Source organism: Mercenaria mercenaria, chromosome 1 (genome assembly GCF_021730395.1).
Source record: "Mercenaria mercenaria strain notata chromosome 1, MADL_Memer_1, whole genome shotgun sequence".
NCBI classification, from domain to species: Eukaryota; Metazoa; Mollusca; class Bivalvia; order Venerida; family Veneridae; genus Mercenaria; species Mercenaria mercenaria.
The window spans coordinates 38619481-38647085 of NC_069361.1; the positions used below are offsets into that span (position 1 = coordinate 38619481).

General features: G+C 33.9%; 1 protein-coding gene across 1 annotated transcript in view; it reads left to right on the forward strand.

Moving 5' to 3' along the window:
* LOC123545657 (uncharacterized) overlaps positions 1 to 21228 on the forward strand; it is a 46403-nt gene extending 25175 nt beyond the window's left edge. The window contains exon 3 of the mRNA XM_053544817.1: positions 21119 to 21228. Coding sequence (XP_053400792.1) covers positions 21119 to 21222 — 104 coding nt within the window. The 3' untranslated portion in view covers positions 21223 to 21228. The remainder of the gene's footprint in view (positions 1 to 21118) is intronic.
* Positions 21229 to 27605: the final 6377 nt, after the last annotated feature.

Genomic DNA, 27605 nt, shown 5'->3' on the forward strand with positions numbered 1-27605 from the left:
ATGATCCCAAAGAACCCGAAAATATGATAAGATAAACCTCAAATGCAAGGGCTGTGAAGAAATCAGCATAACTTGAAACTGACAGAAACTAATACGTGTAGGATATCCTCATGTTATCAAACATTATTTAGAAGGCTGAAAGCCAACTTCAACAGCATCAACAAAGATTTAACAAAAAACACAGCTGAGTTAAAATACCATAACAGGAACTAAACTAGAAGAATCATCGCGTAGGTTGAAATTTTAGAGCCCTTTTATACATATAGAAATAAAAACAGATAGCTGAAATAGAAATTTTGGTGGCTTAAGTAATGAAAAAAGAGCTTCTGACAGTTCTGAGCTGACGGTGGTATACATTGCCCATTTCTTTGTTTTTTTCGTCCTCGGTTTCTGCATAAGCACACATAAGTATGTACCTACCTATTTCGCAATTTCTGCTTCATGATTTCACGATTTCCACTTCATGAATTCACGATTTCTGCTTCCTGATTTCCACTTCATGAATTCACGAATTCACGATTTCTGCTTCCTGATTTCACGATTTCCACTTCATGAATTCACGAATTCACGATTTCATGATAAAACATCACGATTTCACGATTTCACGATTTCCACTTCACGAATTCACGATTTCTCAATTTCATAATTTCCACTTCATGAATTCACGATTTCACCATTAAACTTCACGATTTCACGATTTCTTGATTTCACGATTTCACGAATTCACGATTTCACCATTAAATTTCACGATTTCACGAATTCACGATTTCCACTTCAAGAATTCACGATTTCTCGATTTCACGATTTCACGATTTCATAATTATAGTACAATTTCAACTTTTCGCGATTTTATTAGTCACATGACTAATGTATGACGTAGAAAACCGCGGGTGATATTCGCTACATGTAAGATGGCGTGTTATATATTTGTACAACCCGGTTTAGGTACTGAAAGTGAAAACTGGCCGAAAATGCCTCAACTGACGAGGAAAAAGACTTAAAAAACAATACTTTTAGAATGCATTATTGCTTTAAATGTGAAATTGTTCCAGTCCCGTTTTTTCGGTTTTAGTAATCTCCCCATCTTTGTTCTATTGAATGAAAAGCGATGCATCTTTATCACATGTAAGCTATTGCCACCTGCTGTGTAAATGTTATGCAAACTGAGTTGATCAAGAGTACGGCCTTACCACGAGGGCCATTTAAAACGTAAAAAAGCGGCTTAGACGTTTTACTACGTTATAGGCGTGGAAAATATATACAAAATATAAAATCAATCTATGCAAGCGTTAAATGAACAGAAACCAATGTGTCCATGGACGGAAATACGGATTCCAAAATAACGGAATGACGAACGGACAACTGCAAGGCTTAATGCTCCGTCACCATAAATGACGGGGGCATGATAAACATACAATGTACTTATATATTTTGGAATTGTCTGAAACAGTAAAGCTACTTGGGCATCTTATTTTGTTCATACATGTTTTATTGTTGAAAGTACCCAATACTGTGTTGTACAGGCACCAATATCCCTCCCCAACCTCCACACAGACGTATGCAGGAGTATAAACTCATCCTCTGTAACCCAGACCATTCATTACGTTAACACTTCATTGATTGGAGAGTAACGGAATGGATTGGCCAAATGGAAAAAGTGAAATGAAGAAATCATGAAATCGTGAGTTTTTAATGGTGAAATCGTGAAATCGTGAATTCATGAAGTGGAAATAGTGAAATCAAGAAATCGTGAAATCGTGAAGTTTAATCATGAAATCGTGAATTCGTTAAATCGTGAAGTTTTTTTCGTGAAACCGTGAATTCGTGAAATCTTGAATTCGTGAAGTGGAAATCGTGAAATCCGGAAGCAGAAATCGTGAATTCGTGAATTCATGAAGTGGAAATCGTGAAAAAGTGAAGTTTAATCATAAAATCGTGAAATCGAGAAATCGTGAAATCGTGAATTCATGAAATCGTGATTTTTTCCGTGAATTCGTGAATTTGTGAAGTGGAAATCGTGAAATCGGGAAGCAGAAATCGTGAATTCGTGAATTCATGAAGTGGAAATCGTGAAATCAAGAAATCGTGAATTCGTGAAGTTTTTTTCGTGAAATCGTGAATTCTTGAATTGGAAATCGTGAGATCAGGAAGCAGAAATCGTGAGTTCGTGAATTCATGAAGTGGAAATTGTGAAATCATGAAGCAGAAATCGTGAAATAATGAAGTTGAAATGTCACCACGGGTCTTTCGTACCTACCTACCAACCAACCTGTCTTCATACCTACTTTCTTTTCACGTACATACATTAATGTGGGTGGTGCGTTATAAGAATTGATGTTGCTTTCTCTATTTGATATTTATCCTGTTATTATCCTTGCTGTTTCGCATATTATATCCAATTAAAAATGTAGATTTTCCTTTCTGGTCTCCCCAAAAGTATAATGTTTACATTTAATATTCTGTTCGGTCTTACGCAAGAACACATGTCTTTGTGACATGACCAGATACTCTTTTCCATTTCATCCCCTTGTATTTAAAATAGAAATATGGAGAGACGTGTGCATCTACTTAAAGCAATCGTTAGCTTGCTTTTAACAATGACCAAACCATTCGACAGTCAGACATGTTATTATTTTCAACACCAAAGGTCTAACGTGAATTGATATAATTGATAAATAATAGCCAGTAACGTTACATTTTCTTTTCTATAATGCAATATTGCCTGTCACCGTCTTGTTATTATATCATTATTTGTTTTGGAGGAAATCTAAATAAGTGAGACAGTTTTGACATTTGGCCACTTCTAAACTTATAACCCGCAATAATTTCATTTATTTTTGTTGGCCAATCTGCACTTTTTCACTTTGCTGTTGTTACCGCTTATAACGAATATTTCTAAAAATGGAATGAATAACACAGAAAAAAATGTTGAAGATATTATTCATTGAATTAATACACACATAATATAAATAATGATTGCAATGCCGTTAAAAGGAGCTGAAGATACTTATTTAAACTAGACACAATCGACCACTAAAATAACCCAATACCTGGTCATGTGGGATAATCAATTGCTTTTTATCAACAATGCTACACTCGTTTAAAATTTCACTTCCATTTGATTATTGTTGGATATCTGCTATAAAGATCAACTACGGGAACCATGTGTTGGTGTACTGAAATATTAAACATTAACAAGTTGTGTAGTTCCGATATTTATATCATGACTGGCATATAGTGAAGGTACAAAAGAGGCTACCTGCGTAGTTTCGTGTCTATTGCACTGTTGTATGATTCCATAGGCAAATGGTTGTTGGAACACGACTGCACCTTTTTCACATTTTGTTTTGTTTAAATGTTACACATACTTGGTAGCTATGCAGTCGATTTTAAGTAAATCTCATATGTTAAATTGCAAATTAATATTTTTATGTGTCTATTATAAAAATGATATTACTTGTTGTTATTCGAAACGTATCTATGAAAATGCCCAGACAGAGCAAACTTAAATTATAGCTTTGTGCGCCACTTAAATGTTAACTGAGGAGCTTTTGTCAATTGTTGTTTGTAAAGGAACCAATCTTATTTAAATTCCATACTGAATTAATGTGCAAACAATGTTCTTTTCATCCGTTCTATTAAGCCATTGTGCAGCTTTAGGAATGCACAAGTATAAAACATGAATATAAAAAGTTTTTTGCCATTAAAAATTATTAAAATTGTATATAAATCAATCACTTACAAGAATACTAATATAATGATACATGTAATAATCTTTTAATGAAACATTCGAGATATACTAAAACAATTTATCTCTATACCCATATAATAGTAAAACTTTGCACTATGGTCATTTATATAATCTGATGAATTCACAGTTAGAAAAACTTAAACCATACTATGTAGACCATCGAAAGGCGGACGGAGTACAACTGTATTACAAATTACAACACACGAATAGCAGATTTAATAATCCGATATCTTAAAGACTTTATTTGAAATTACATTTTTACATTCGATTGGTGCAGTGTGGTCATATTCAAATTGAGTTTTGTTTGTTACTCATAAGCTCCTTGGACACAGTTTCACATTACAACATTCTAAGAAGACCTTAAACTGAGAAGGATAGGGGTCGGGAATTCATCTGCTGACTCTGTGAAGCAAGTTTAGTTCAAACTTGAAAGGTTACGAGCCTTTCTCTCAGAGGCTGCCTTCCAAAACATGTAGGTGGATTTCTGCCATTTAATAGATAGATTAGGACGTCTTATCATCTCAAAAAGTAAAAACTTTGTCTCTGTGAACCCATATTATGCAAACATACAGGTAATCAGTTAATAAAATTAAAAAAAAAACTGCGACTGTAAAAACACATATTTCTGGCACAAACTTTGTTAAGAACATGTGTTGTAAAATCAATAATTTTTTAACTTATCAGTAAACAGAAAATGAAACCAAACACTATTTCAGTGTTCCAAGAGCAAAGATAATATATAATATTACCATATATTCTGTAAAATATTTGCAGTTTGACTTGTCCTTTTAAAGACAGAAACTCGAATTATGTCTTTTATTTGAGGTGATCAAAAAGAAACATTTTGACTGGTCTCAGTTCTGTACAAATATTCGAAAATATTATGAATACGTTTGTATTGTAATTATCGTTTTGTTTGTGTTGTGTTGTGTTTAAATCCGTTTTCACAGTATTTCAATTGCGTAACAGTTATCCTAACAAGTGTTCCTAGACCCTGTACCAATACTAACTCGTTCGCAAATAACTGCAGATTTATCATCATCATCAATCAAAGGCGGAAGTGGAATAACTTCAAACACGACTGATATCTTTTATTAAATCGTTACGTAGAACTTACGCTTCGCCCGGGAATCATACTCATGAGCATGTGATCTGTCTCGGAGAACATACACCTCACCCAGGGATCGAACCCATCACTTCGCGATCCGTAGATCAGCCTTTTTCTCTGCTGTGCGGACCTGTTATTCCAGTAGCCATTTACTTTCTAGCAGCTGTGGAGTTATCGGTCTTAGAAAAAGGCAATGGTTTGCAATTTATATCGAATTATTACATTAATACGAACGTTTGTTAATAAGTTAACACAGTCAAATACAGTAGTTTTCATAGCCATGATAAATACAGTATCAGCAAAAGAAAATTGTAGAATGAGTTCTCGTTGTATAATAAATTTTAGAAGTATCTCCATGAACACATATTGTAACGTATCTATAAACAACAAGGATGAATATCCACGTAAAGCCACGTTCCTAAAATGAAGCCCTCCCAAAGCACGATGACGTGCACATGACTAGACAAACACAAGAACAGACAAAACGAAGCAAACACATGAGGACAAATCGGACAAATGAAGTGACACCGTGAGGCATCGCATTGGAACGGTCAGTGGCAAAACTAACACTTGGGAGCTTAAACAGGTCTAAGACCTAACCCCACTCTTGTCCCCAACATGTTCCGAAGTTACAGGACAGTGTAAATAAAAGTAACTTTCTCCAGGTGAATCTCTAACACACGCAATGGCAACAGAAGGCATGACAGGTAAAACACAAAAATACTCTTCTCAATTTATATATAAAAGCAAACCATCAGAGTCTAAAACGAATGAACTCAATGCCTTTGAAGACGACAGAGCATCAAAAGAAACATCCTTTAGGGCCGAATAAAACCGACCAGAAGATACATATCAAAATAGCTCAGTTCGCGTAGGATTTAAAAATGCCTATCATAGAGTCCTCTGCCTGACCGTCGAACACAATCAAAGCGGGAAGCGTAGCTTCCTTTTGTGACAGGGTGACAGTGAACACTAAAGATACGGCGAGTCTCAAAACATGCCACGGTTCTATACATTGATTTAAAGTCAAAATATATGTCTGAAAGTATATGAGAGCCGTTTGATGTAAAATCGTCTAGGTAAAATGAATGCAGAACAGTTTGTGGAATACATATTTGACAATTGTCGTTTGCAACAATAAGGTTATAATACATTGTTACATGCGGTTTTGATGGACTATTCATGATATCAGGAACATTAGGAAACTCAAATTACAAGCTTCATTTCTAGTCAATTAAAGGTCAAATCTAATGACAAGCATGCAGCAATATAACTGTCACAGATGTCATTGTATTCATTTCCTTGAAACGTGTGTTTTGAAACAGAAGCGTCTAAGGTATGAGGAATGTTCAAAATACCATGAGAAGTGATCTCATGTCTTCACATATCGTCATAAATCATTGAAATATAATATAATAGAGAAAATCAAAGTTTTAAGTTGATATTTCATTATTAATATTTCTTTAGAAGAATAGTGAGTACACAATACCCACGTGGCAATACACATGACCTTAACTGGATAAATTTTGTTTATGTTAAAAACAACATTTTTCAAAATTGGATAAATATTTATATGAAATGTAAGCGTGAAGCCGATAACGTCAAATTAAAATGTGGCATCATTAAATATTGACAGACATTTTATATTGGTCATTGCTTAAAAATCAGTGTTGAACGGGGATAAGCGATGGCATGTTGTGTTTAGAATAAAAAATCAATTAAAGGATCAAATGCTGTTTTGAATACGGTTAAAGGGACAATGTCCCGGAGAAAACATCCTTTTTTCACTGAAATTGTGGGTTAAAAAGGAACCAGAAGATTAGAGTATTTTTAACGACTCGCGGTTCAGACATTTAAAGACAAAAACGTCCACTCTCGTTTAGAAAATTAAAGAGCTTCAAGATATTCCGTCCTTGAATCCTGGTTAAATGTCCAATGTCACAAGTTATATAAAAATAGTTTATGAATAATTTTGTATGTTCGTACAAAGGAGTATAAACTGCATTAAATGGTGAGGATTATTGATCCAATGGTAACCACGAATTGTAAACAATAATTTTGTTTGATACGACAGTGTCACAAGGGCGTGGACCGTTAAGTGGTAGTGCCGTTGCTTCAGAAACGATAAACAATTAATGTTCATGTTTCAATACTTAAACAACTTTTAGTATTCAAATTCAAATTCAGCATTCGCTAATCTGTCATTGTTTTACACTTAAGTAAAATAGGACGGCAAATACATATCTCAGAAGATTTTTCCAGGCATGTTTTGTTTTAACAAGTATTTAACGTTTGCAAAACGTTATTACCAGTCAATACATACAAAAAAAAGTATAGATAAATCAGTCTATTGCGGTCATTTCAAGATATTATAGTATAAGTAAGTTTGTGGTCGCTTGTAAGAAAACACTGAGCAGCTTGATTAAAATGACAAATTTGCCAGGGCTTCATTACACATTAGGAGCCTTTTCATATGACAGTTATTTATATTGTTTTGAAAAACTTTGCTAACGCTAAAATAGACAAAAAATAATTTGGCGATCATGTCGCATGGACAATATTTAGGATAAACAAATGTGAAATCAGTTGAAAACTGAAACCTGCATGTCATAAAAATGACATAAAATGAAATAAAATTGCACAAAAAGTGTTTACCTGTTATAATGATAATAAAACTTAAATGTTATAATTTTGCATAATATTTGTTCTCTTTATGAATAACTATTATATATAAATATATGTGGAATATTGTATTAAAAGATGTGTTACTATGTCAACAAAATATTTCGGACACATCTACACGTATTCTTAATGTTTGACCCGATATAAGTCAGAAGATTTTATCTTGTTACAATTATATATGTTCTGAGAATTGCACCCCAGGCATTCACCAATACCAAATGCAAAACAGTCAAAAATCAAGTCAGATTCATATTGTTTTATCCAACAATTCCTCTCAGCTAACAATACAATTTAATAATAGTTGAAATTCAGTCTAGAAGATGAAGATTTAAGAAACAGACATACTTTGCAGACATTTCATTTAAAAGATTCAACATGTAGCTTTCTCTGATTATCTGTGTACACATTAGACTTGATAATGCAAAGGTCTTAAAGACTTGATACTTTAAACGCCACAATTATGCGATGGCTAATACTTAATATTAAAATGCCGCAAAACCTTCAAGAGATGTCCTTAATACATCTTGAGAAAGCCGTGCCCGAATTCTAATTGAATAAATTTACCAAATGGGTCGTAATAAATCTTATTATAGAGACAAGTTCTACTAACTAGCGCAGATAAATGCTTCTGCATATGCAAATGGCTTTTATAATTGGACATAATACCATTCGACATTGAGAAAGTGTATTAATTTTCCGACGTGATGATCCTAGATGATTTTATCAGGAACGTTTTGTTATTATATATAATATCTGGAAATTCGTTATAAACCAACGTCAAGCTAAATACGAATCAGCATCGACTAATATGAATGTTTTTCATTCTCAGTACTGTACTTATAATACAAGTCAATTATTTGCGCAGCGAGCAATAACCTTGTATAATATTCAGCATATGAATCGGTGTACCTTGGGTTTTGTTTGTTCAGTCCACAAGAAAAGAGATATAGCCTAAAATATGTGTCACATATATTTTATTTTAGTTTCTTTTATCTTTTGTTTCTTGGTGATGTTTTGCAGTATTCGTACCCAATAACTACTTCCAACACACAAACATCTGATGACCCACTCCACAGTCCATGGTAATATGGTGGTTTACTTGTATTTGCATTGTGTGCAAGCATCATACAACTGTTATGTCACAGGAAAAAAGGGGCACCAGATCTAGTGTCATATTGACGCTAGTTCATAACTAAAATTATGACTTACGAGAGCTGCCCGAGTACAAAATTTACGACATTTCTATTTGCACCTCCAGTATGAGTTTATTATTGAATTATAAAGTTGTTTAATTAAAAAAGAAAACGATTTCGATCTAGAACTTTGTTCTCTTTGAAACGAGTGTCTTACAAAGAAACCTATTATTATACTACCTTTTACACTTTATGCAAATTACATATGGCATTGCAAGACATAACGTCACGAAAATTAATCTCGGAAGGGTCACATCATTTGTCACAATAACAAAGCCTGATTTCGTAAGTAGATTAACGGTTTTATTGCTATACTTAGTCTATACGATTACACAAGAGTAATAGCCCAAATGATACAACATTAGAGGACCAGCTAAAAGTTATATGAATAAGATACATGTTATGTTAGATTATATAATAAATATGTTTAGTGGTATACGTACACACGATATTAGCCAAACGTATTTTGAAGTGATTCCGCGTTAGATATTAAATATATACTCCCTCGGCATAGTTGTCTTACGCATAAGTAAAGAATTACAAATTATGATTACGAAAGAAGTTGCCCATAGAAAAATAGAAAATTTATAGAAGGGTATTGGTTGTTTTCATGACATATGTTGAGCAAAATAGAAAAGAAATGCCCGCTATTCACTAGGTTATGGTTATGGGATATTTTGAGAGCAACAAAAACAATAAAAATGCATTCAAATTTGTATTAACGCAGACGAAATTTAGTATGTCTGTAAAGAGAACATGCAGTTTGTCTTGCCATATTTTATTTTATCCAAAGCCTAACGTATTAGTACCTGTAAAATGTCACTACGTTGAGCTCCTTATAGATGGATTCTTTTGAGTTTACGTTTCTAAAGCATAATGGTAAATTTCTTAACCTTTACGCTATTTATATTCTAGTGCTTTAGCTTATTTGTAACCTTATGCTTAATTCTACGTTAAAATTAAATGTGTCTTTCCTCTAGTCATGCAACTCCTAGTACTATGAAAAAGAGCAGTTTCACGTTTTGGTCATAGAATCATGATACATTATAATAGCTTTATTATTTCTGAGATGCCGAATGGAATATATATAGTATTTCAACTAATGGAAGACTAAATAAAAAATATCAAAAAAGGAAAACAGCAATTTCTTTCCAAACGAAATTATATGAGCAATTTTCCATTTAACAATTAAAGAAAGTATTGTATAGAATATTTATGGAGATGATAACTGCTTCTTCGTGTTTCTAAAATCAAGCACAACATACATTGTAATACATTTTCATTTAACTGGAATCTTCAGTTAAAGGCAGAAACCGAACTGGAATCATAGAATTTTGTAGAGAGACAGATATAGTCATATTATGAAAAACTTGGATAGCAGTAAAGGTCGAGGTTTTGTAGTAAACTTTTTGCCATATACAATTATTGATAATAAAAACGTATCAAACTCTACGTTGATCTGAAAACCTATTACAATAAAAGAATGATTTTAACGATGTCAATTTTGTTTCCACTACTATAAATACTTCGCAATATTTTTACAATACTCCTGTTCGATCCATTACTACTATAGCGAAGTTTTTCCTTCATTTCTCGTTATTTATAATTGAGACAAAATAGAGAAAAGTGGAAATTCACAGGTCGCTCAACACGACAAAAACAAAAATGTTGCAGGCTCGGTTTGATTGAGCCTGTTCATGAACGGTAGTGGAAATGCATGCTACCGTCCACGCCCTCTAGCCCCAGGTTGAGCAGAACTCAACATTTACACATGCTAAAAGTAAAAAAAGCACTCTTCTGCTACTCTGGGAGACGATAAAAATGACATATACTATAAGATCATTCTAGAATGCTGCTTTTTAGTTTATAAAGACACGATTCACGAAAATCCTGTTACGGACATGATCAATCAAACAGTAGATCTGAACAGATATCAAGGAAAACATAAAACTGAATTAAATTGCATTATTTAAAACATTCTTTTGACAAAAAAATGTAAATAGAAGTTTTAAGAAAATAGATATGATATTTTATTTTTTATTTTCTGCTTATTTGTTTGTTGTTATTATTTTGTTTATTTGTTTGGTTTGATTCAATATTTTTATGTTTATATATGTTCGTTTTTATATCCTGAAACGTACATGTAAGGAATTAATGTCTAGTCTCATGTATGTAATGGATATATAATTTCAAGTATGAGAATTTAAACTGATTAGCAACATTTTTTAAATAATTTATGCATATTTAAACAGTTGCAAATATATATAGTGACAGTGGCCATTATAAGTGTGCGAAATGTTTAACACAGTATTCAAAATATATACTTGACCCGAATTTCATAACTGGAAATATAAACAGAAACCGCATGTACTTTATATATTCATTTTATATTTGCATTCGGTTTAAAATAGTGCACTTATTATAAATGTATATAACCACTAAAACTGGCCGTTTTGTAACAAACCACTGTTATGTATAACTTCGGTTTAAAATAGTGCACTTATTATAAATGTATATAACCACTAAAACCGGACGTTTTGTAACAAACCACTGTTATGTATAACACTTATCTATAAATAAAGCTCTTAAGACACAAGTAATTTATATACCTAGTTATCTAAAGTAAATTACATCTATTGAGAATTTTCTACATTTGAAATAATCTAAAATATATAAGAATAAAATATGTTTAAGAAAAACTGGAATTGGATAACTTAATGATATAAACCTAAAAATTCTTTCCCGACATATTTCAATCTCTTTCAGAAACTGACTGCAAAAGAATCTAAAATACCATTTATCATCTTTTGTTAGAAAATGCTTAAGGAATAAAAACAATGCGGAAAAGAAGGAGAAGCACCTTACATCCCGAAGGCTTGACAAAATAAACATCGATTAAATCTTTTCTGCGAAAATATTAACGGTCTTTTTCATCTTCTAAAACTAAAGCTCTTCGGGCGAGTGATGATTTGCTTGGAAAGTTTATTGATGATGTACTTGCATTAACTGTACTCAGATTCATTGATCTTTCGATTGCTAGGTCCTTCCACACATAAATAATTCTAATAGATTTTATAGAGACATCAACAATTTGAGAATGTATTAATTAAATTAACCACGTTCTATCTGTTACAGATCTGGTTAATGGATTCTTTCTTGCGTTATGACACGAGGACGAATCTTATCATCAAAGATCATGGGAAAATAATAGGTTCGTGTGTTCTCCCGGAGCTAGTATTCAGTGTGTGTTTTTTTTCTGGTCAATCGTGATCACGGAATTCATACTTTGACTCAATGTTGTAATTTTCTGGCCCTTTAGATTCATGAAGTCAAGTGTTATAAAACTATGGGGAGTGAGGTGTGTTCCATATTTAATTTCCTCTCATGATGAAACTCTGTCAAATCTAGTCGATGCTTTTTATGCTTCCAAAGAATCTTCTTAGAAATTCATGAGGCAGCTGGTGTTTTAATTCCGAAATCATTCGAGCACTTATGCAAAACTAAACCGTTAATGCAAAAAACAAAATACGTTGCCTAGTAAGGAACTTACTGAAACAAACATCAACTAGAAATTGCTTTTGTAAAAAAGCACATGTCTCCCCCAATGCAAAGTCCTATAGGCAAGAAGTCAATAGGGGTCAGGAGCGAAAGTCAAAGAGACACTGATGGTTGGCTGTAATAGGGATCATCTACTTCGCATGTCCAGTCATCCCGCTAAATTTCAACACTATTGGCCTAGTGGTTCTCAAGTCACTGTTCAGGCCCCTGTGACCTTGACCTTTGATCAAGTGACCTCAAAATAAATAGGGGTCATCTACTCTGCATGTCCAATCATCCTATTAAGTTTCAACATTCTAGGTCAAGTGGTTCCCAAGTTATTTTTCCAGAAATGATTTTACATGACCAGGCCCCAGTGACCTTGACCTTTAATAGACTGATTTCATAATCAATAGGAGTCATCTACTCTGCATGTTCAATCATCCTATGAAGTTTCAACATTCTGGGTCAAGTGGTTCTCAAGTTATTGATCGGAAATTGTTTTCCATGTTCAGGCTCCTGTGACCTTGACCTTTAACAGAGTGACCCCAAAATCGATAGGTGTCATCTACTCTGCATGTTTAATCATCCTATGAAGTTTCAACATTCTGGATCAAGAGGTTCTGTAGTTATTGATCGGAAATGGTTATCAATGTTCAGGCCCCTGTGACCTTGACCTTTAACGGAGTGACCCCAAAAACAATAGGGGTCATTTTTTCTGCATAAACAATCATCCTATGAAGTTTCAACATTCTGGGTCAAGTGGTTCTCAAGTTACTGACCGGAAATGGTTTTCAATGTTCAGGCCCCTGTGACCTTGACCTTTGATGGAGTGACCCAAAAATAAATAGGGGTCATTTACTCATCATGACCAATCATTGTATCAAGTTTCAATATTCTGGGTCAAGTGGTTCTCTAGTTATTGATCGGAAATGGTTTTCAATGTTCAGGCCTCTGTGACCTTGACCTTTGACAGAGTGACACCAAAATCAATAGGGATCATCTACTCTTCATAACCAATCATTCTATCAAGTTTCAATATTCTGGGTCAAGTGGTTCTCTAGTTATTGATCGGAAATGGTTTTCAATGTTCAGGCCCCTGTGACCTTGACCTTTGACGGAGTGACCCCAAAAACAATACGGATCATTTACTCTTCATGACCAATCATCTTATGAAGTTTCAACATTCTGGGTCAAGTGGTTCTCTAGTTATTAATCGGAAATTGTTTTCAATGTTCAGGCCCCTGTGACCTTGACCTTTGACGAAGTGACCCCAAAATCAATAGGGGTCATTTACTCTGCATGACCAATCATCCTATTATGTTTCAACATTCTGGGTCAAGTGGTTCTCTAGTTATTGATCGGAAATGGTTTTCAATGTTCAGGCCCCTGTGACCTTGACCTTTGACAGAGTGACTCCAAAATCAATAGGGGTCATTTTCTCTTCATGACCAATCATGCTATTAAGTTTCAACATTCTGGGTCAAGTGGTTCTCTAATTATTGATCGGAAATGGTTTTCAATGTTCAGGCCCCTGTGACCTTGACCTTTGAAGAGTGACCCCAAAAACAATAGGGGTCGTCTACTCCAGCAGCCCTACAACCCTATGAAGTTTGAAGGTTCTAGGTCAAATGGTTCTCCAGTTATTGCTCGGAAATGAAGTGTGACGGACGGACGGACGGACGGACGACCGGACGCACGGACGGACGGAAGGACGGACGGACAGGGCAAAAACAATATGTCTCCCCCAAAGGGGGGGGGGGAGACATAATTAATTGTTTGGCAGTTTATTTCAAAGATTCAGAATAAGCGATTGTCATTTGTAAATGCTGTTTTATCCTTGATAGAAAGTTTTATGCTTCTATTTCAGAAACTTCGTTTAGACACATCTTTTTAACAGATAAAATCAAAACGAGTAAGGCATCACTTTTAATGGTTTCATGTTTGCCTTTAAAAGATATTGTCGTAGAATATATTCAGAATTTTAATATATCTGAACAAGAGTGGCAAACTGTTACAATTTTCGCCCGTTCTACTGGTTTGACATCTAAAATGGTGAGCATTTCAAAATACATTTGCAAACTTTCAAGTCATTCATGTTTTTTTTTTTGCTAACTTTCTCTTGAATGGCTTAATGTCAATGTCATTTTTAAGTTTACAAGTTCTTAGGAAACGGTTAAAATACAGAAACAGTATGACAATTTTAGAGATAATCCTTTCAAAAGTCAATAGGGTTTCAGTTTCTCATCAGTCTGTGTTTGTAGATGACAAAATAAATACTTACATCGGTAGACTGTCTCAGGAAATCGTATGCTAGTGCACTACTTGAGATCATAAATGGATGGAAGATTAGTTAGACTTATTTCGCAGATTGTAAGATCTTCTGTTAGTTTCAACTCAACTTCAGAATTATTTTGGCAGACAGGTTGTTACCAAAGTATATTTTCTCTATAATGTTATTGTTTAGCATAACTCTTTTATCGAAGTTAAATTTCAGGACTATCTGAAAGTAGACTATTGACCCTCATCTCTTTCAAAGACTAGCGTTGTTGGACTTCTTGGGTCTATGTGGACTCCACAGTTGTTTTTCTTGACATATCGAAATTACGTGGTAACTTGAATAGTAATTCAACTTTTAATAGATAGATCGTAATGTTATACCACTTCAGTCATTAAAATGATTTATTGTATCCTTGATTATAAAAGCAAGAGGCCACACATTTGCGTAAAATTGCTATCAATTGTGAATCTGTTTAAGGCGAAAAGGTAACTGCTCAACATTTATGTTCAATAATTTATTATTTTCATGTTCTTTATTCTAAATATTACATTTTAAAATTGATTTAAAGATATTTCAATACTCAATTAAGTCAAAATATCCACTGAAGAGGTAAAATTGGAGCCCTGTCTACCATGAAAACTGGAAACATTTAAGTGTACCAAAACATTGTTTAAAATTGTATACAAATGATATGAACAGTAAATTTCAAACAATCTGAAATGAATCAAAATACCATATATCCTATTTAAATCATAGACGTCCAATTTAATAGAGCAGTTATAAACAAAAACAGATTTTCAAGCACCAATTGTATGTATGTCATTATTCACTATTTGCTTTCTTATCTTAAATAATACGTTATCTGGATGTGTAGCACAGGCATTCCCCGTCTAGTATTGATATAATATTCTTCGTCCTTTTCTTGGGGCCTCCATGGCCGAGTGGTTAAGGTCGCTGACTTCAGATCACTTGCCCCTCATCGATGCGGGTTCGAGCCTTACTCGGGGCGTTGAATTCATTTGAGGAAGCCATCCAGCTTGCTTACGGAAGTTCGGTGGTTCTACCCAGGTGCCCGCTCGTGATGAAACAATGCACGGATGGGCACCTGGGGTCTTCCTCCACCATCAAAGCTGGAAAGTCGCCATATGCCTATATAATTGTGTCGGTGCGACGTTAAACCCAACAAAATAAATAAAATCGTCCTTTTCTTAACACAATGTAATAAAATTATAATACATTGAACAAAATAAACCCTTTTATCTGTGTATCTTGACAACATTCTAACAATATAGAAAAATGTATGATGTTTAAACTGATAATTCTTATTATGTAGAATAGTACTAACAAATGTAAAATCCAATATATAATATATGTGACCATCTAAACTTCGACGTTTTATTCGGACATATGGAATACGGAGGGCACTATTCTATTTCCATAATTCTTTCATACCAATACCATTCAGCCATATAAACAAGTCATCCAAGTGCGTTTGCATAAATATATTTTGCATTTATATCATGAATTCAAGCAATATACAGCGATATCTGGCACATATATTTTACTTTCCCTTTTCCTCTTTACAAATATATCATGTCCACCCTGAAGGCATTAAAGTCAGTATTCTTAAATACTAAGTCGTTTTTTATCCAGGGGTGGCTTCTTTTCATTTCAGGTATAAGCACAGCAGATACGAAAAGATGGTGTTTTTGATTTTTAGAACCAATTTAAGGTGGAACAGAAAATATTGCATAATCACCCAAATTAAAGAAGCCACAAAATGCTGTTTGGAACATTGACAAAAGCAGTTCTAATTTCCGTGAGTGTTTTGTTTCCTTGAAGTGCATATACAAAATCAGAAAGACACAAAATATCAGACGAGCATATTAATTATAATATTACCACGAGGACTACAGAAATAATCATTCATTACGAAGATGTGACACAAGTTTTAGACAAGGAACCTGGAGGTAACAATGTAACAGACAATATGCTAGAAAAAGAAACAAATGATCGGTCTGCCAGGTCAGACAATACTGACAAGCTAAATGCTATAACTACTGAATCGCTTATTCACAGTGACGGGTACAGTGACCCTTATCTCAATGGAAACATGTTGCAGCTTTCAGAGGGTCATCACAATAACCCAAGCCAAGAAAATATGACAACTTCAAATAACAACGATACTTTTATATCCGAAACATTAACAACGCAAGATACAAATACACGTAAAAGTGACTTTGTTTTCTGAAAAGGTGTCGAATCAAAGTAAACATAATATTCAATATCACATAAGAAATGATGATGGTCCAGTCAGGACGTCGATGTTACGCATGTTTTCAATAAATTGATTAAAATAGCAACTGCAGACTGCGGACTTGTGAAACTAGGAATTACGCTACGTAGTAATGGGCAAAACCTAGTTCACACTGTAAACTGACCTATCCGTTAACCGACATAGCGGTAACACACTTTAAATCGACACAGCTGTTAACACACTATAACCGACCTAGCGGTTAACACACTTTAACCGACCTAGCGGTTAACACACTTAAAACGGACCTAGCGGTTAACACACTTTAAACCGACCTAGCGGTTAACACACTTTAACCGACCTAGCGGTTAACACACTTTAACCGACCTAGCGGTTAACACAATTTAACTGACCTAGCGGTTAACACACTAAAGTGTCAACAGAGCTAGCTGTTAGTATCACTTTAACAACAGACAAGCAACCAATGGTTCGATATACTGTCAACCGACCTAGCAGAATACATCACAACAACAACATACAACCACCAAAAGATTGTAACATTAAATCTGACCTATATTCTACAAGAGCATGCGCCTGCCTGCTCGCCCAGTCATAGAATTTTCCGCCACAATAAATTTGAAAAATTTATTCCCCCAAAATTCTAATGACTTACTACAAACCTAATCAAAGTTGTCTTAGAAACTTGCAGCCTTTGACAACTTCTGTTTATTTCAAAATTAATGATGATGACTATGACATCTTTTATCCTGCTTTATCAGGCTCTTGCCTTCAGGACAAAGTCAGCTATGTTGCCCAATTACTTGATTCTGTACTAACTGTATTCATACTTATGGATGTTCTAACCGACATAATGACAAAATATAAATTGTCTAATGCACAAATTAGGCGTTGAATGATATTTCGTGCGCTCTATTTCTGATGTAAATTTTGTGTTATTGTTTCTTTTTCATACAGTTAAATTTTTCATACAAACAGTTAAAATTAAAGTAAAGCAATGATTCAATAATTTCTTTTAATTAAAGCCATTTAATCACATCTAATTTATATATTTACCATTAATGGTGAAACAGTTTCTGTTTCAATTGTAATACGATAATGAGGAATTCAAGGTCCGACCTGTTACCACTACAAAATTTATATTACAATCATCGCCCTATTTATTTTTATTTTTTAATTTATTTTTTAACCCAACTGAATCATGGAAGATTTTTGTTGCTGTTGTTGCTGTTATTGTTTTCTTTTTGTTGTTTATAAATTATAGACTCATCGCATAAAAGACAAATTGAAAATATCAAAAACAGACAGTTTGTCATGCAAATTCGCAAGATTGTCACACTTAAAACATTCACATAACGAACCTTACTCTTAGAATAATACTTTTGTTTAGTTACTAACATTTCTTATTATTGTACGCTAGATTATTTGTGACTGCCAACCTAAATATGTTTGTATATTAAATGCTAAAATTGTTTTTAATTGCTTAACTATAATCTGTTTTGGGATTTTATATGTTTGCAACATTGGACTAATGAATTTACGGTTTCCTCCATATCCCTTAAATTTACCTGTTTCAAAACATTATATATTATTTAAGCTGCGATCATGAGACCACAGGCACAGGGACCAATTCTTTGCCCAATCATCCCCATTAAATGTGAATCAGGCTTAAAAGTTTGCACATGAAACACATGGATTTTGCCTGTAATAGTACCATTGTCTTGCAATATAAAACTTGGTGTTGGTACCATATTAAATACAGAAATTTGTAATAATAAGTTAGAAGTTGAGCATTTTCGCACTGTAATAAAAATTGAACAGACTTTTTACAATATGTGGTTATGCAGAGTGTATTTCCTTAATAAGCAAATTTGTTATTATTCAGTTATCCTGCTTATATAGAGTGTAGAAGTGCAGATATACTAAAGCTAATTTGTAACATGACAAAGTAAATAGAAACTGAACTGGGTGACTGCATGATTAAACCATGCCATCCAATTTAGCAGACATAATATTATATGCTAGATGTAAAAGTATCTACAAAAGAAACATTAGAACCAAGTGATCATGCTAAATATTTATTAATTAAGAGAATTAGCTTAATAACTGCCGACAAAATTACTGCCTGTACGAAATTACAATCCCTTCCTCCTATGAAGACCGATTGAAACGACTGAAGTGTACAAATACTGACCTCAAATAAAATTTATCTATATATTCAATTAACATACACAAAATTAAATTATTCAGCCATAAATTACATGGATTACTTTCAAGGCAAGTACTTATCTGCCAGATTATTGTCGTGGATAATCCAGATTATTGTAGTGGATAATCGTGTCGGAATGCTATGCTCATTTATAAGTTAACAAAATTGTGTAATTGATAATAATGTTGTTATATCCGATATAGTCTTTGTAACTTTCCCCATGTGAAATTATATTTGTATAAGCAGCTAAATTCTCCCCCAAAATTCTCTATCACTAATTTTACTCAAAGAGCTGTATTTTATACTTCTTTGTTTTACTAAAGGCCTAGGACATGCTAGTCCCAGTAATTGTACTCAGGCCTTGAATATTGTTATATATATATTATTATTATTATTTTTTGACTGGTAAATATTCAACGTAAAATATCAGAATGTAAAATCGACCTACCCGAGGTCTCATTATTTAGACTAATAAGGACATGCAGGATGTCTATTAAATTAAAATGCAAGGCAGTAAACAAATGGTAAATTAAAAACTTCAATAATGACATTCACTTCAGATCGTTGTGCCTTAATTCTGACCATAGACAGAGTACTGTGATAGGCGGCATTAATATCAATGATCACAAGTGTTTTGTTTCTTTATACAATGTGCAGTATTTCCATACAAACATTCTTTCAGACTCTACGAGTATAAAAGTAACAATTACTTAAATGAAATTAAATCCATATATTTTCCTGGCAATTACCCTATTACGTAAGTGTATTAAACCAGGTTTTTTAATACTTCTATCCTGGCCTAAACATGAGTATTGAAAACCGTACGTCGTGTGCGAGAGTTATCTTTCCTATGTAGTAAACAACAACAGTTTCCGAGTACAAACAATTTGTAATCCATACAACATTTAATTTAGATAGACAATAGCCCGACCTGATAGGAAAACATGCCTATCTAATGATATAATCCATACCTATCCCACATAATAACAATAATCTATATTTTTCTAACAGGCATTTACCAACGAGACTTCGCGTGTTTATCTGACTAGCAAATTTTCGGATAGACATAATCGGACAGCACGACTAAAACGACAACTTAGCGCATTTCCTCGGACACGTACATTTACATTTAAGAGAATACATTTTGTCTAAGTAGTTGGTTGCACGTAGAATGATTCTAATGAATGACGTGTGTCACCAAATTTAATTAATTTTATTACGAGTATACGACCACCGAGAAATTATTGGTTCCCGAGAAAATACGAAACAACATTCATTATTTCTACTAGGTTACAAGTGGCACCAAACTTTTACTTCAAATGTATGTTTAATACAGCTGCAATATTCTTAACAATGTTAATGCTAGATGCCATGCCATTTTCATAAACTCAATTGTGATTTCACGAGTGCGAACAAACAAAAATTTCGAGGATAAAAATTACCTTTGAAATCCTGGTTTTCGCCGCCAATATCCATTTTTACGATAATTGACAGCATTTTGTACCAATGCCAGACCAAGCTAAGCATTCTACTTGAAGCAAAATAACGATGTTGACAGATATATTTTGAAACCATTTCATTTTCTGTTGGTTGTACACATGCCGACTATTGACTGACCAGTGGTCACACTCTAATGATTACTGGATACGGAAAATGCCGAGTGTATCCAAATACCAAATTTAATTTGGTAACCTTGGATACACACCAAGCTTGATGCGCCAAAATAAATGTTATTATTTAATATTAATAAAATAATAAGTCATATTGAACCCTTTCATATTTTATTGTATGATTAACTTGAAATTAATAAACATACAAAGAATTAGCCAGTCGTTATGAGCAGGGTACATGCAATCTTAAATTGTAAGAACTATGCATAATTTTCTCGCTTAGAATACCGATATGAAACACGGAAGTAAATGTCATTAATATGATTTCAATAATTTTCATATGCGTATTTAAACGCCTTAGCAAATATGGTATTTCTTGATTTAGTAATTTTCTTTTTACATTTCACCACGTTTGTTTTAATTCGGAATACTTAAACACGTTTTTTTTTTTTAATCTAAGTGTGCCTATTTTCAGTGCCAATGGAGGACAAACCTTTGAATGCAATGATGATAAAGGTATGGTTTAGAGATTTCACAATAATTTCAATATTTCTGAATGTTTTGTTACACACGACATGAAGCATACAGTTCGTAAGTGATACTAAACATTCTAATGCAACAGAAAAAGTACCACCGACCTCAGCCTAGTATAATATCTCAAGAATCGTTTAAGACAAGCACATGCGAACTGACGCAAATGTTCTCTTATATTTGAATAAGATGTCCTGCCAGTAAATAATTAAATGTAAGAAACATATGTATCTTCATAAATTTCACTTATTAAAGTATTATTTGTCATGACACACATGATATAAACTGTGAGTTTTATTTCATATTCCAAAGTATAATGACAAAAATAATTCCACTTATGTATGTATGAACAATATATCGGATCATATCGGATAATATCAGCATTTTAAAATTCATGCCTTTTACAACATATTTAAAGCAATGAAAACGGCGCCACTTACTTTATATTTCCACAATAATTTAGATGTGACGTTATGTTCGCGTGAAGAGAAACAAAGCTGAACAAAATGTTTATGGACGATAATGCAGTGAACGTATAGATAATGAATACTTTCTGTGGCCCGTGAAATTCATTCGACACTTTGAAAATAAATTGAACTTTTTTGCTTCATTTATTTCTCATACAACACGCCTCCATACTTATGATGGCAATATCTTCGCTTCAAAATCTGCAGAAATGTACTGTTTGGGAACCATTTTCCGGACAGGACCAGTTTCGGGACACATGTAATATCCGCTTGATTTCGTTGTTATTCGTGTAATTGTTCATCTAGATCATTTAGATGTTTGTTCTTCATGTCTACAGTAAACCACTATATTATAAGGCTGTATAATGTTTGGGTTTTTGATGATAACTCACCTGCGTTTACAAAACAACTTTCTGTCTTAACGGGGCATGAAGAAAGCATTGCGCATGCGCAGTAGTTCACACTTGCCGAGGTATCAAGTGCGAAAGAAATAATTCAACTACATAATGATTGTCTGCTGATACATTGTTCTACTTTTAATTTCACGGTAAAAGTTACATTAGCTGCAGGGTTGTCGATTTTTGCACTAATTTTATTCTATATCTATTGGAATTATCAAGAATTCGTGTTAGACGAAATTCGAGTTTTTTATAGTCACCCTTTGTTTGCTTTCGTAGCTGCTATTGAAGGTCAGGTTATGTTTCATGTGTATTTTTGATGAGATGAATGATGAAGAAATGTGTAGAAATAGTTTAATTACTTATTTTGATATCAAATTAACAGCAAAACACCGTCAAAATACTTGTCCGGCTACTGGTTTACCTGACGGGGAAAACAACTTCTTTTAGTGACCCCATTTGAGGCCCCATGGAACCCAAATTTAACGTCACAACGCGATGCTGATTACAACATCAGATGCGGAAGGAGCTGAAGTTTGTGCAGTGTGGGCTTCATTTATGTCAAGTATTTTTTTAGGGAATAATGGAGCCGAAATATGAAAATGTGTCCGGAAAATGGTTCCCAACCAGTAGACCAGTTTAGTTTGCACATTGCAAAAAGTATTTCCCTGCTATATATGCATGAAAGTAAAGAACAGTGAAATCTCTTTACAGTGAGCATCACTGGAAAGACAAAAATATATGTGTTGTTAAATGGTAATCGTTCTGGGAAGGTTAAGTTACTATCTAATGGAAAGGAAAATATCTGTCTTTAAAGAGGGGTGTTTGCCTTTTAGAGGCGCCGTAATACCCCAGTCACACATACGGTGCGGATAGCTACGTCTAGGCACGGATAGAAACGTAGTAATCCGTATCGATCCGTACCTGAGCCGTACGGATTGATACTTTATTGTACGGCTCACGTACGGACCGATACGGATTACTACGTTTCTGTCCATGGCTAGACGTAGCTATCCGCGCCGTATGTGTGACTGTGGTATTAAAGAAAGGTTATACTGCCGATGTTGTTAGAAATATCGTTTATACTATCCTCGTGATAAATTAAATTAAAAGTTTAAAAATACTTTTCCCAGTGTCAACTTATACTACCCAAAGACTTCTTTTGAAAAGGTCAAATCTGAGCGCAAATATCGCATTACTTTATTGCAGCACGTCCTTCGGGAACAGTGTGAGAATATGAATCAGGTTCTGATTCAAAATACGTGTATCTTAGATATTTGTTAATTTGCTGGTAAGTTCAAGTTATTCAATATGACTCATATGTTTATAGCGATATACATTTTGGTCTATTCGCTTGAATATATGAAAACGAAATATTCCATGTGCTAGGGGGCACTCTTAGTGGTTCACTACTACTCATAAACAGACTTAATGAAACTTAGTGTGCTATTATTTTGCTTTGTTCCGTTACTTGCCTCTAAAGGATCTTTCATGTAACAAACGTCATCATTATTTCTTAAAAGATTTTGAATTAAGATGTGGACCTTATTATATAAAAAGAATTCTAGTTTTGCACTGGAAGTAATATAATAATATACTGTTTTGGAAATTATTTTGTGCTCACTCTTTCAATAATGATTTTTTCCTTGTTTTGAAGACTTAAACATATTTATATTAATCAAGTCTTCAAATTAAAACAGGTCAATATGTATCCTCGCCTAACATATACACCTGTATTGTTATTATTTGGTACATACCACAGTAGTACCAAAATTTAATTGTGTTTATTGAAATTATATCAAAAGTGTTTCTCCAAATGAAACTGCAATGACAAAGACATCTTAAATGATATAAATTGTACGAAATGACTGCTTCTTTTATTAATTCAGAGAATTGTTCAAAACGAACACATCCATGTTATATTTAGAAACAAAAAAAAACACTATTGAAAATGAGCGTTTTTCGTTTTCCAACCACTTTCTCGCAAAGTCATTTCCCAATGGACACGCTACGTGTGTCATTAGTTATTTCAAGAAAGATTAGACCGAAAAGTCGATTAAAATACACTTACACCGCTACATGTTCTGTAAAGTATGGTGGCTGATTTCTGCCATTTCGTTCTGACGCAGCCCCACTACGGCAAACATCGTTATGGCGCCCCAACAAACACCCCTCCGAATGTCATACCGTCGAACTTCGCCCCGATGAACGTTACCCCGCCAAACGGTGTATTTTCGCCTTCGGGGATAGCATATTATAACTTAATTTGGAGATATAAGGCAGTAAGGATTGAATAGTTATGAATCAGATATATTTGTTAGTCCCTTAAGTGTTTCCAGAGGAAATTGCTCACTCGTTATCAACCCCTCCCCTCTCCCCTCCGACACCCCTCACCCTAAAACATATATCTTCAATAATTCAATCTATAAATGAGTCCATCAGTGACAAGATGTGTAACCTAAAAATTAGAAGTCTTTCGTGAAATATATATAGACAGATGGCAATATGCGTGCGTGCCTGATTGCTACAAGAAAAAGAGCAGAAGTTGTAAAGGAGATCTATTTCTACCGGTGTCAACAAGTGTATGCAAATATTTTTAAAGTTCTTCATGCACCCGATTCAAGATTTATTATTTTAGGTTAAAACCTCGTAGCAATTATCTCAACAAAAGACATGATATACCAATGTTTTTGAAATCAATTATATTACATTTTTGAGCAGTGGCACACTTCTATAAGCAAATGTGTCGGACGTAACTATATGTAAATAGTGTTCATGTACTGCAGCTATATTTGTTTATGTGCTGTATTTTGAACCATCGGTATTCAGTGTTCTGATACCGATTGGTTTAGGTTTGGTTGGCGCAGCAATATCTGTAAACGATATTACATGTGTTTGGTGCATGTTAGAAGCAACGACATATGATAAGTGTCCTGATACATATCGGAGTAGGTATGATTTGTGCAGCAATAGTAGTGTATAAAGTGTATATACATATGTATTTCGAACCATTAATATAAAATAAATGTGCTCATAACTTTTCGCATATATATAGATGGTGCAACGTAATTTGAATATGATATTACAGGCTTTAACTTTGTTTTAGACCCAACGATATATTATAAGTGTCCTGATACCTATATGTGAAGGTATGAGTGTGTGTACTGTGTGACCCTGCGAAAGGTTGCTAGAAAACGAGCTGTTACCTACCCACTGGATGATGATCCCGAAGTGGAAAGGCCAAATTCCCCTTGTATTTTAGCGTAACTTTAATACAGTTAATCGTTTTTTAAATTTGATAGAACTACTTTCTTATTATGATTTCCAGATGTCAGCTTTATGTGTGACATTAAACATCCCAATTGATTAAGTGCAAAACTACATGATTCAAGGCGTGTGTACAAAAATAAGGAGGAACACAATAGTGACCATATACAAACAGTTTTACATAGCTAGTGGATATGGTGTGGAAGTGGTATGTACATACGGTGGATACTAAGAACGGTTATTGGGTGTCATAAAATATTGGACGGAACGTGTGAAAAAATTGTACTTCCGTGTTTACCTGAGGTGAATGGAACTGTATGGCGATTGGTAGTAAATGCCTGTATGAGGGATACTAAGTAACACTGTAACGGAACAAGACCAAAGGTAATCTTGCGTGTGGATGAATTTTCCAGTGCTTTTGGCCTTTTAAACCCTAAATCAAAAACAGCCTTCTCTTTTATCAGGTAGCAGTCCTCATTTAAAGTTAATAATATAAATATAAAAAGTAAGAAATTACATTAAATTGTGAACAACACAACTACAGTAACTGACCCTAGGGACTGACTTTTAGGGTTGAATTTCTCTAAACCTCAACATGCTTGTAAAACCAGAACTGAAATTTGGTGACAAGAGGGGCAGTACTGCAGAAATTATAGTGATATTAAAAGCCTTAACCTGATGCAAGGCCAATGGGGACTCCGACGTCACGATGAGTGCAGTTGACGTATATGTTATTTAAATAATCGAATAAAATGGGGAAAAAACAGTGTGGATAAAAAGAAACCGTCCGACAGTTTTAAAATACTGTAATACAACTGTCGTGTCGTGTCTTTTAATGTTTATAACATCAAAACTAGAAAATAATAAAAAAATAAAATAATAATAATAGTACTGTACCATACTAAACTGTAATTGAAATGGTAGAATGGCAGAGATCTGTACTAAGCTTACCGGGAACTTTGAAAGAAACCAGTTAAACAAACCTTTACTTTCAGAAGAGTACTAAGCGGTGTTTGACTGAATGTGACAAATCTGACGTTATCAAGATTAGCTTTTGTATAATATAGTCTTTCTACGCCACATTTATAACATGTATACCCATATACGTCACAGTAATCTTGGTTTTGATTAAGACAATTTTTTCCAACAAGCGTCAGTTATATATTTTTCACAGCTTTTTTGATAATCCATGTCGGAATACAAAAAAAAAATGTACATACACAGCGACATAACATTGAAAACTTTCATTCAATTTTCATTTAGAATGAATCCCTTTGAGCTAAATGCGATAGATTACCTGGCTGCTATTTTGCCGATTGATAATTGTATAGAAAGCAGTTAAACAATTCGGTCTTTTTTGATATTTTCAAACAAAACACATCGTAATTTCAATCGGTCAAGACGGCCAATTGCTTCTGGGCACACACATCCTGAAAAATACAAGTAATGTTAAAACTGACGTATTCATTGCTGTTTTAAGCCGATCTTATAGTCCATTGACATAAATCTAATCTGGTATTCAACATTGCGTTCTATATTGACCCGAGTTATCTGGAAGAGAATATGACATTATATCGTCTACTTACCCAATATTCTTTCTGTTGATTCAATAGTTACATTCTTATCTTCTCAAAATGAAGTTGTTTTTGTACCATATTAGCATCGTCATTCTCCACAATTCTGTGCACGTTTTTCTCTACATTCGGGACTTCTAATACGAGCGAAAAAAACCTGTCTAATAACAGCTAGGGCATATTGTGGCAGAATAACAGTTTATTTCAATTCCCAAGAGCAGAATATAAATAACGTAAATGTCTGCTGATGAGAACCAATTTGTATATAATATATCAAACGTTCAAATCGATAAAGAGACCCAAAATTGGCCAAAACAGATTGTATACATCACACTTATTCCATTTGCATACAATAACCGCGGTGTTGTTTCTGAAGATATTTTTGAGTTTTTTGTAAAATATTGTTTATAGTGTGTGAAACCGTTTTATACGAATAAGAAAACGTATAGGAACCAAACCAAATTAAACAATACACAATAGTATGGCTGTTAAACGACAGAAAATAGCATAAATGCAAATGAATGGGATTGGGGGCAAGGTACCGATATCCGGAGCGTAAGAGGGGTAAGCAAACCTGCACATCATTGGAGTAAGGTTTTTAATTTTCGTGTGAATTAAACAGTTTTGGTCATGACTGAATTAATGCCGATTACGTAAAAATACATATATGAGTATGAGCGACATATAAATCATGAAACTATAATTGACGAATGTATTAATACGAC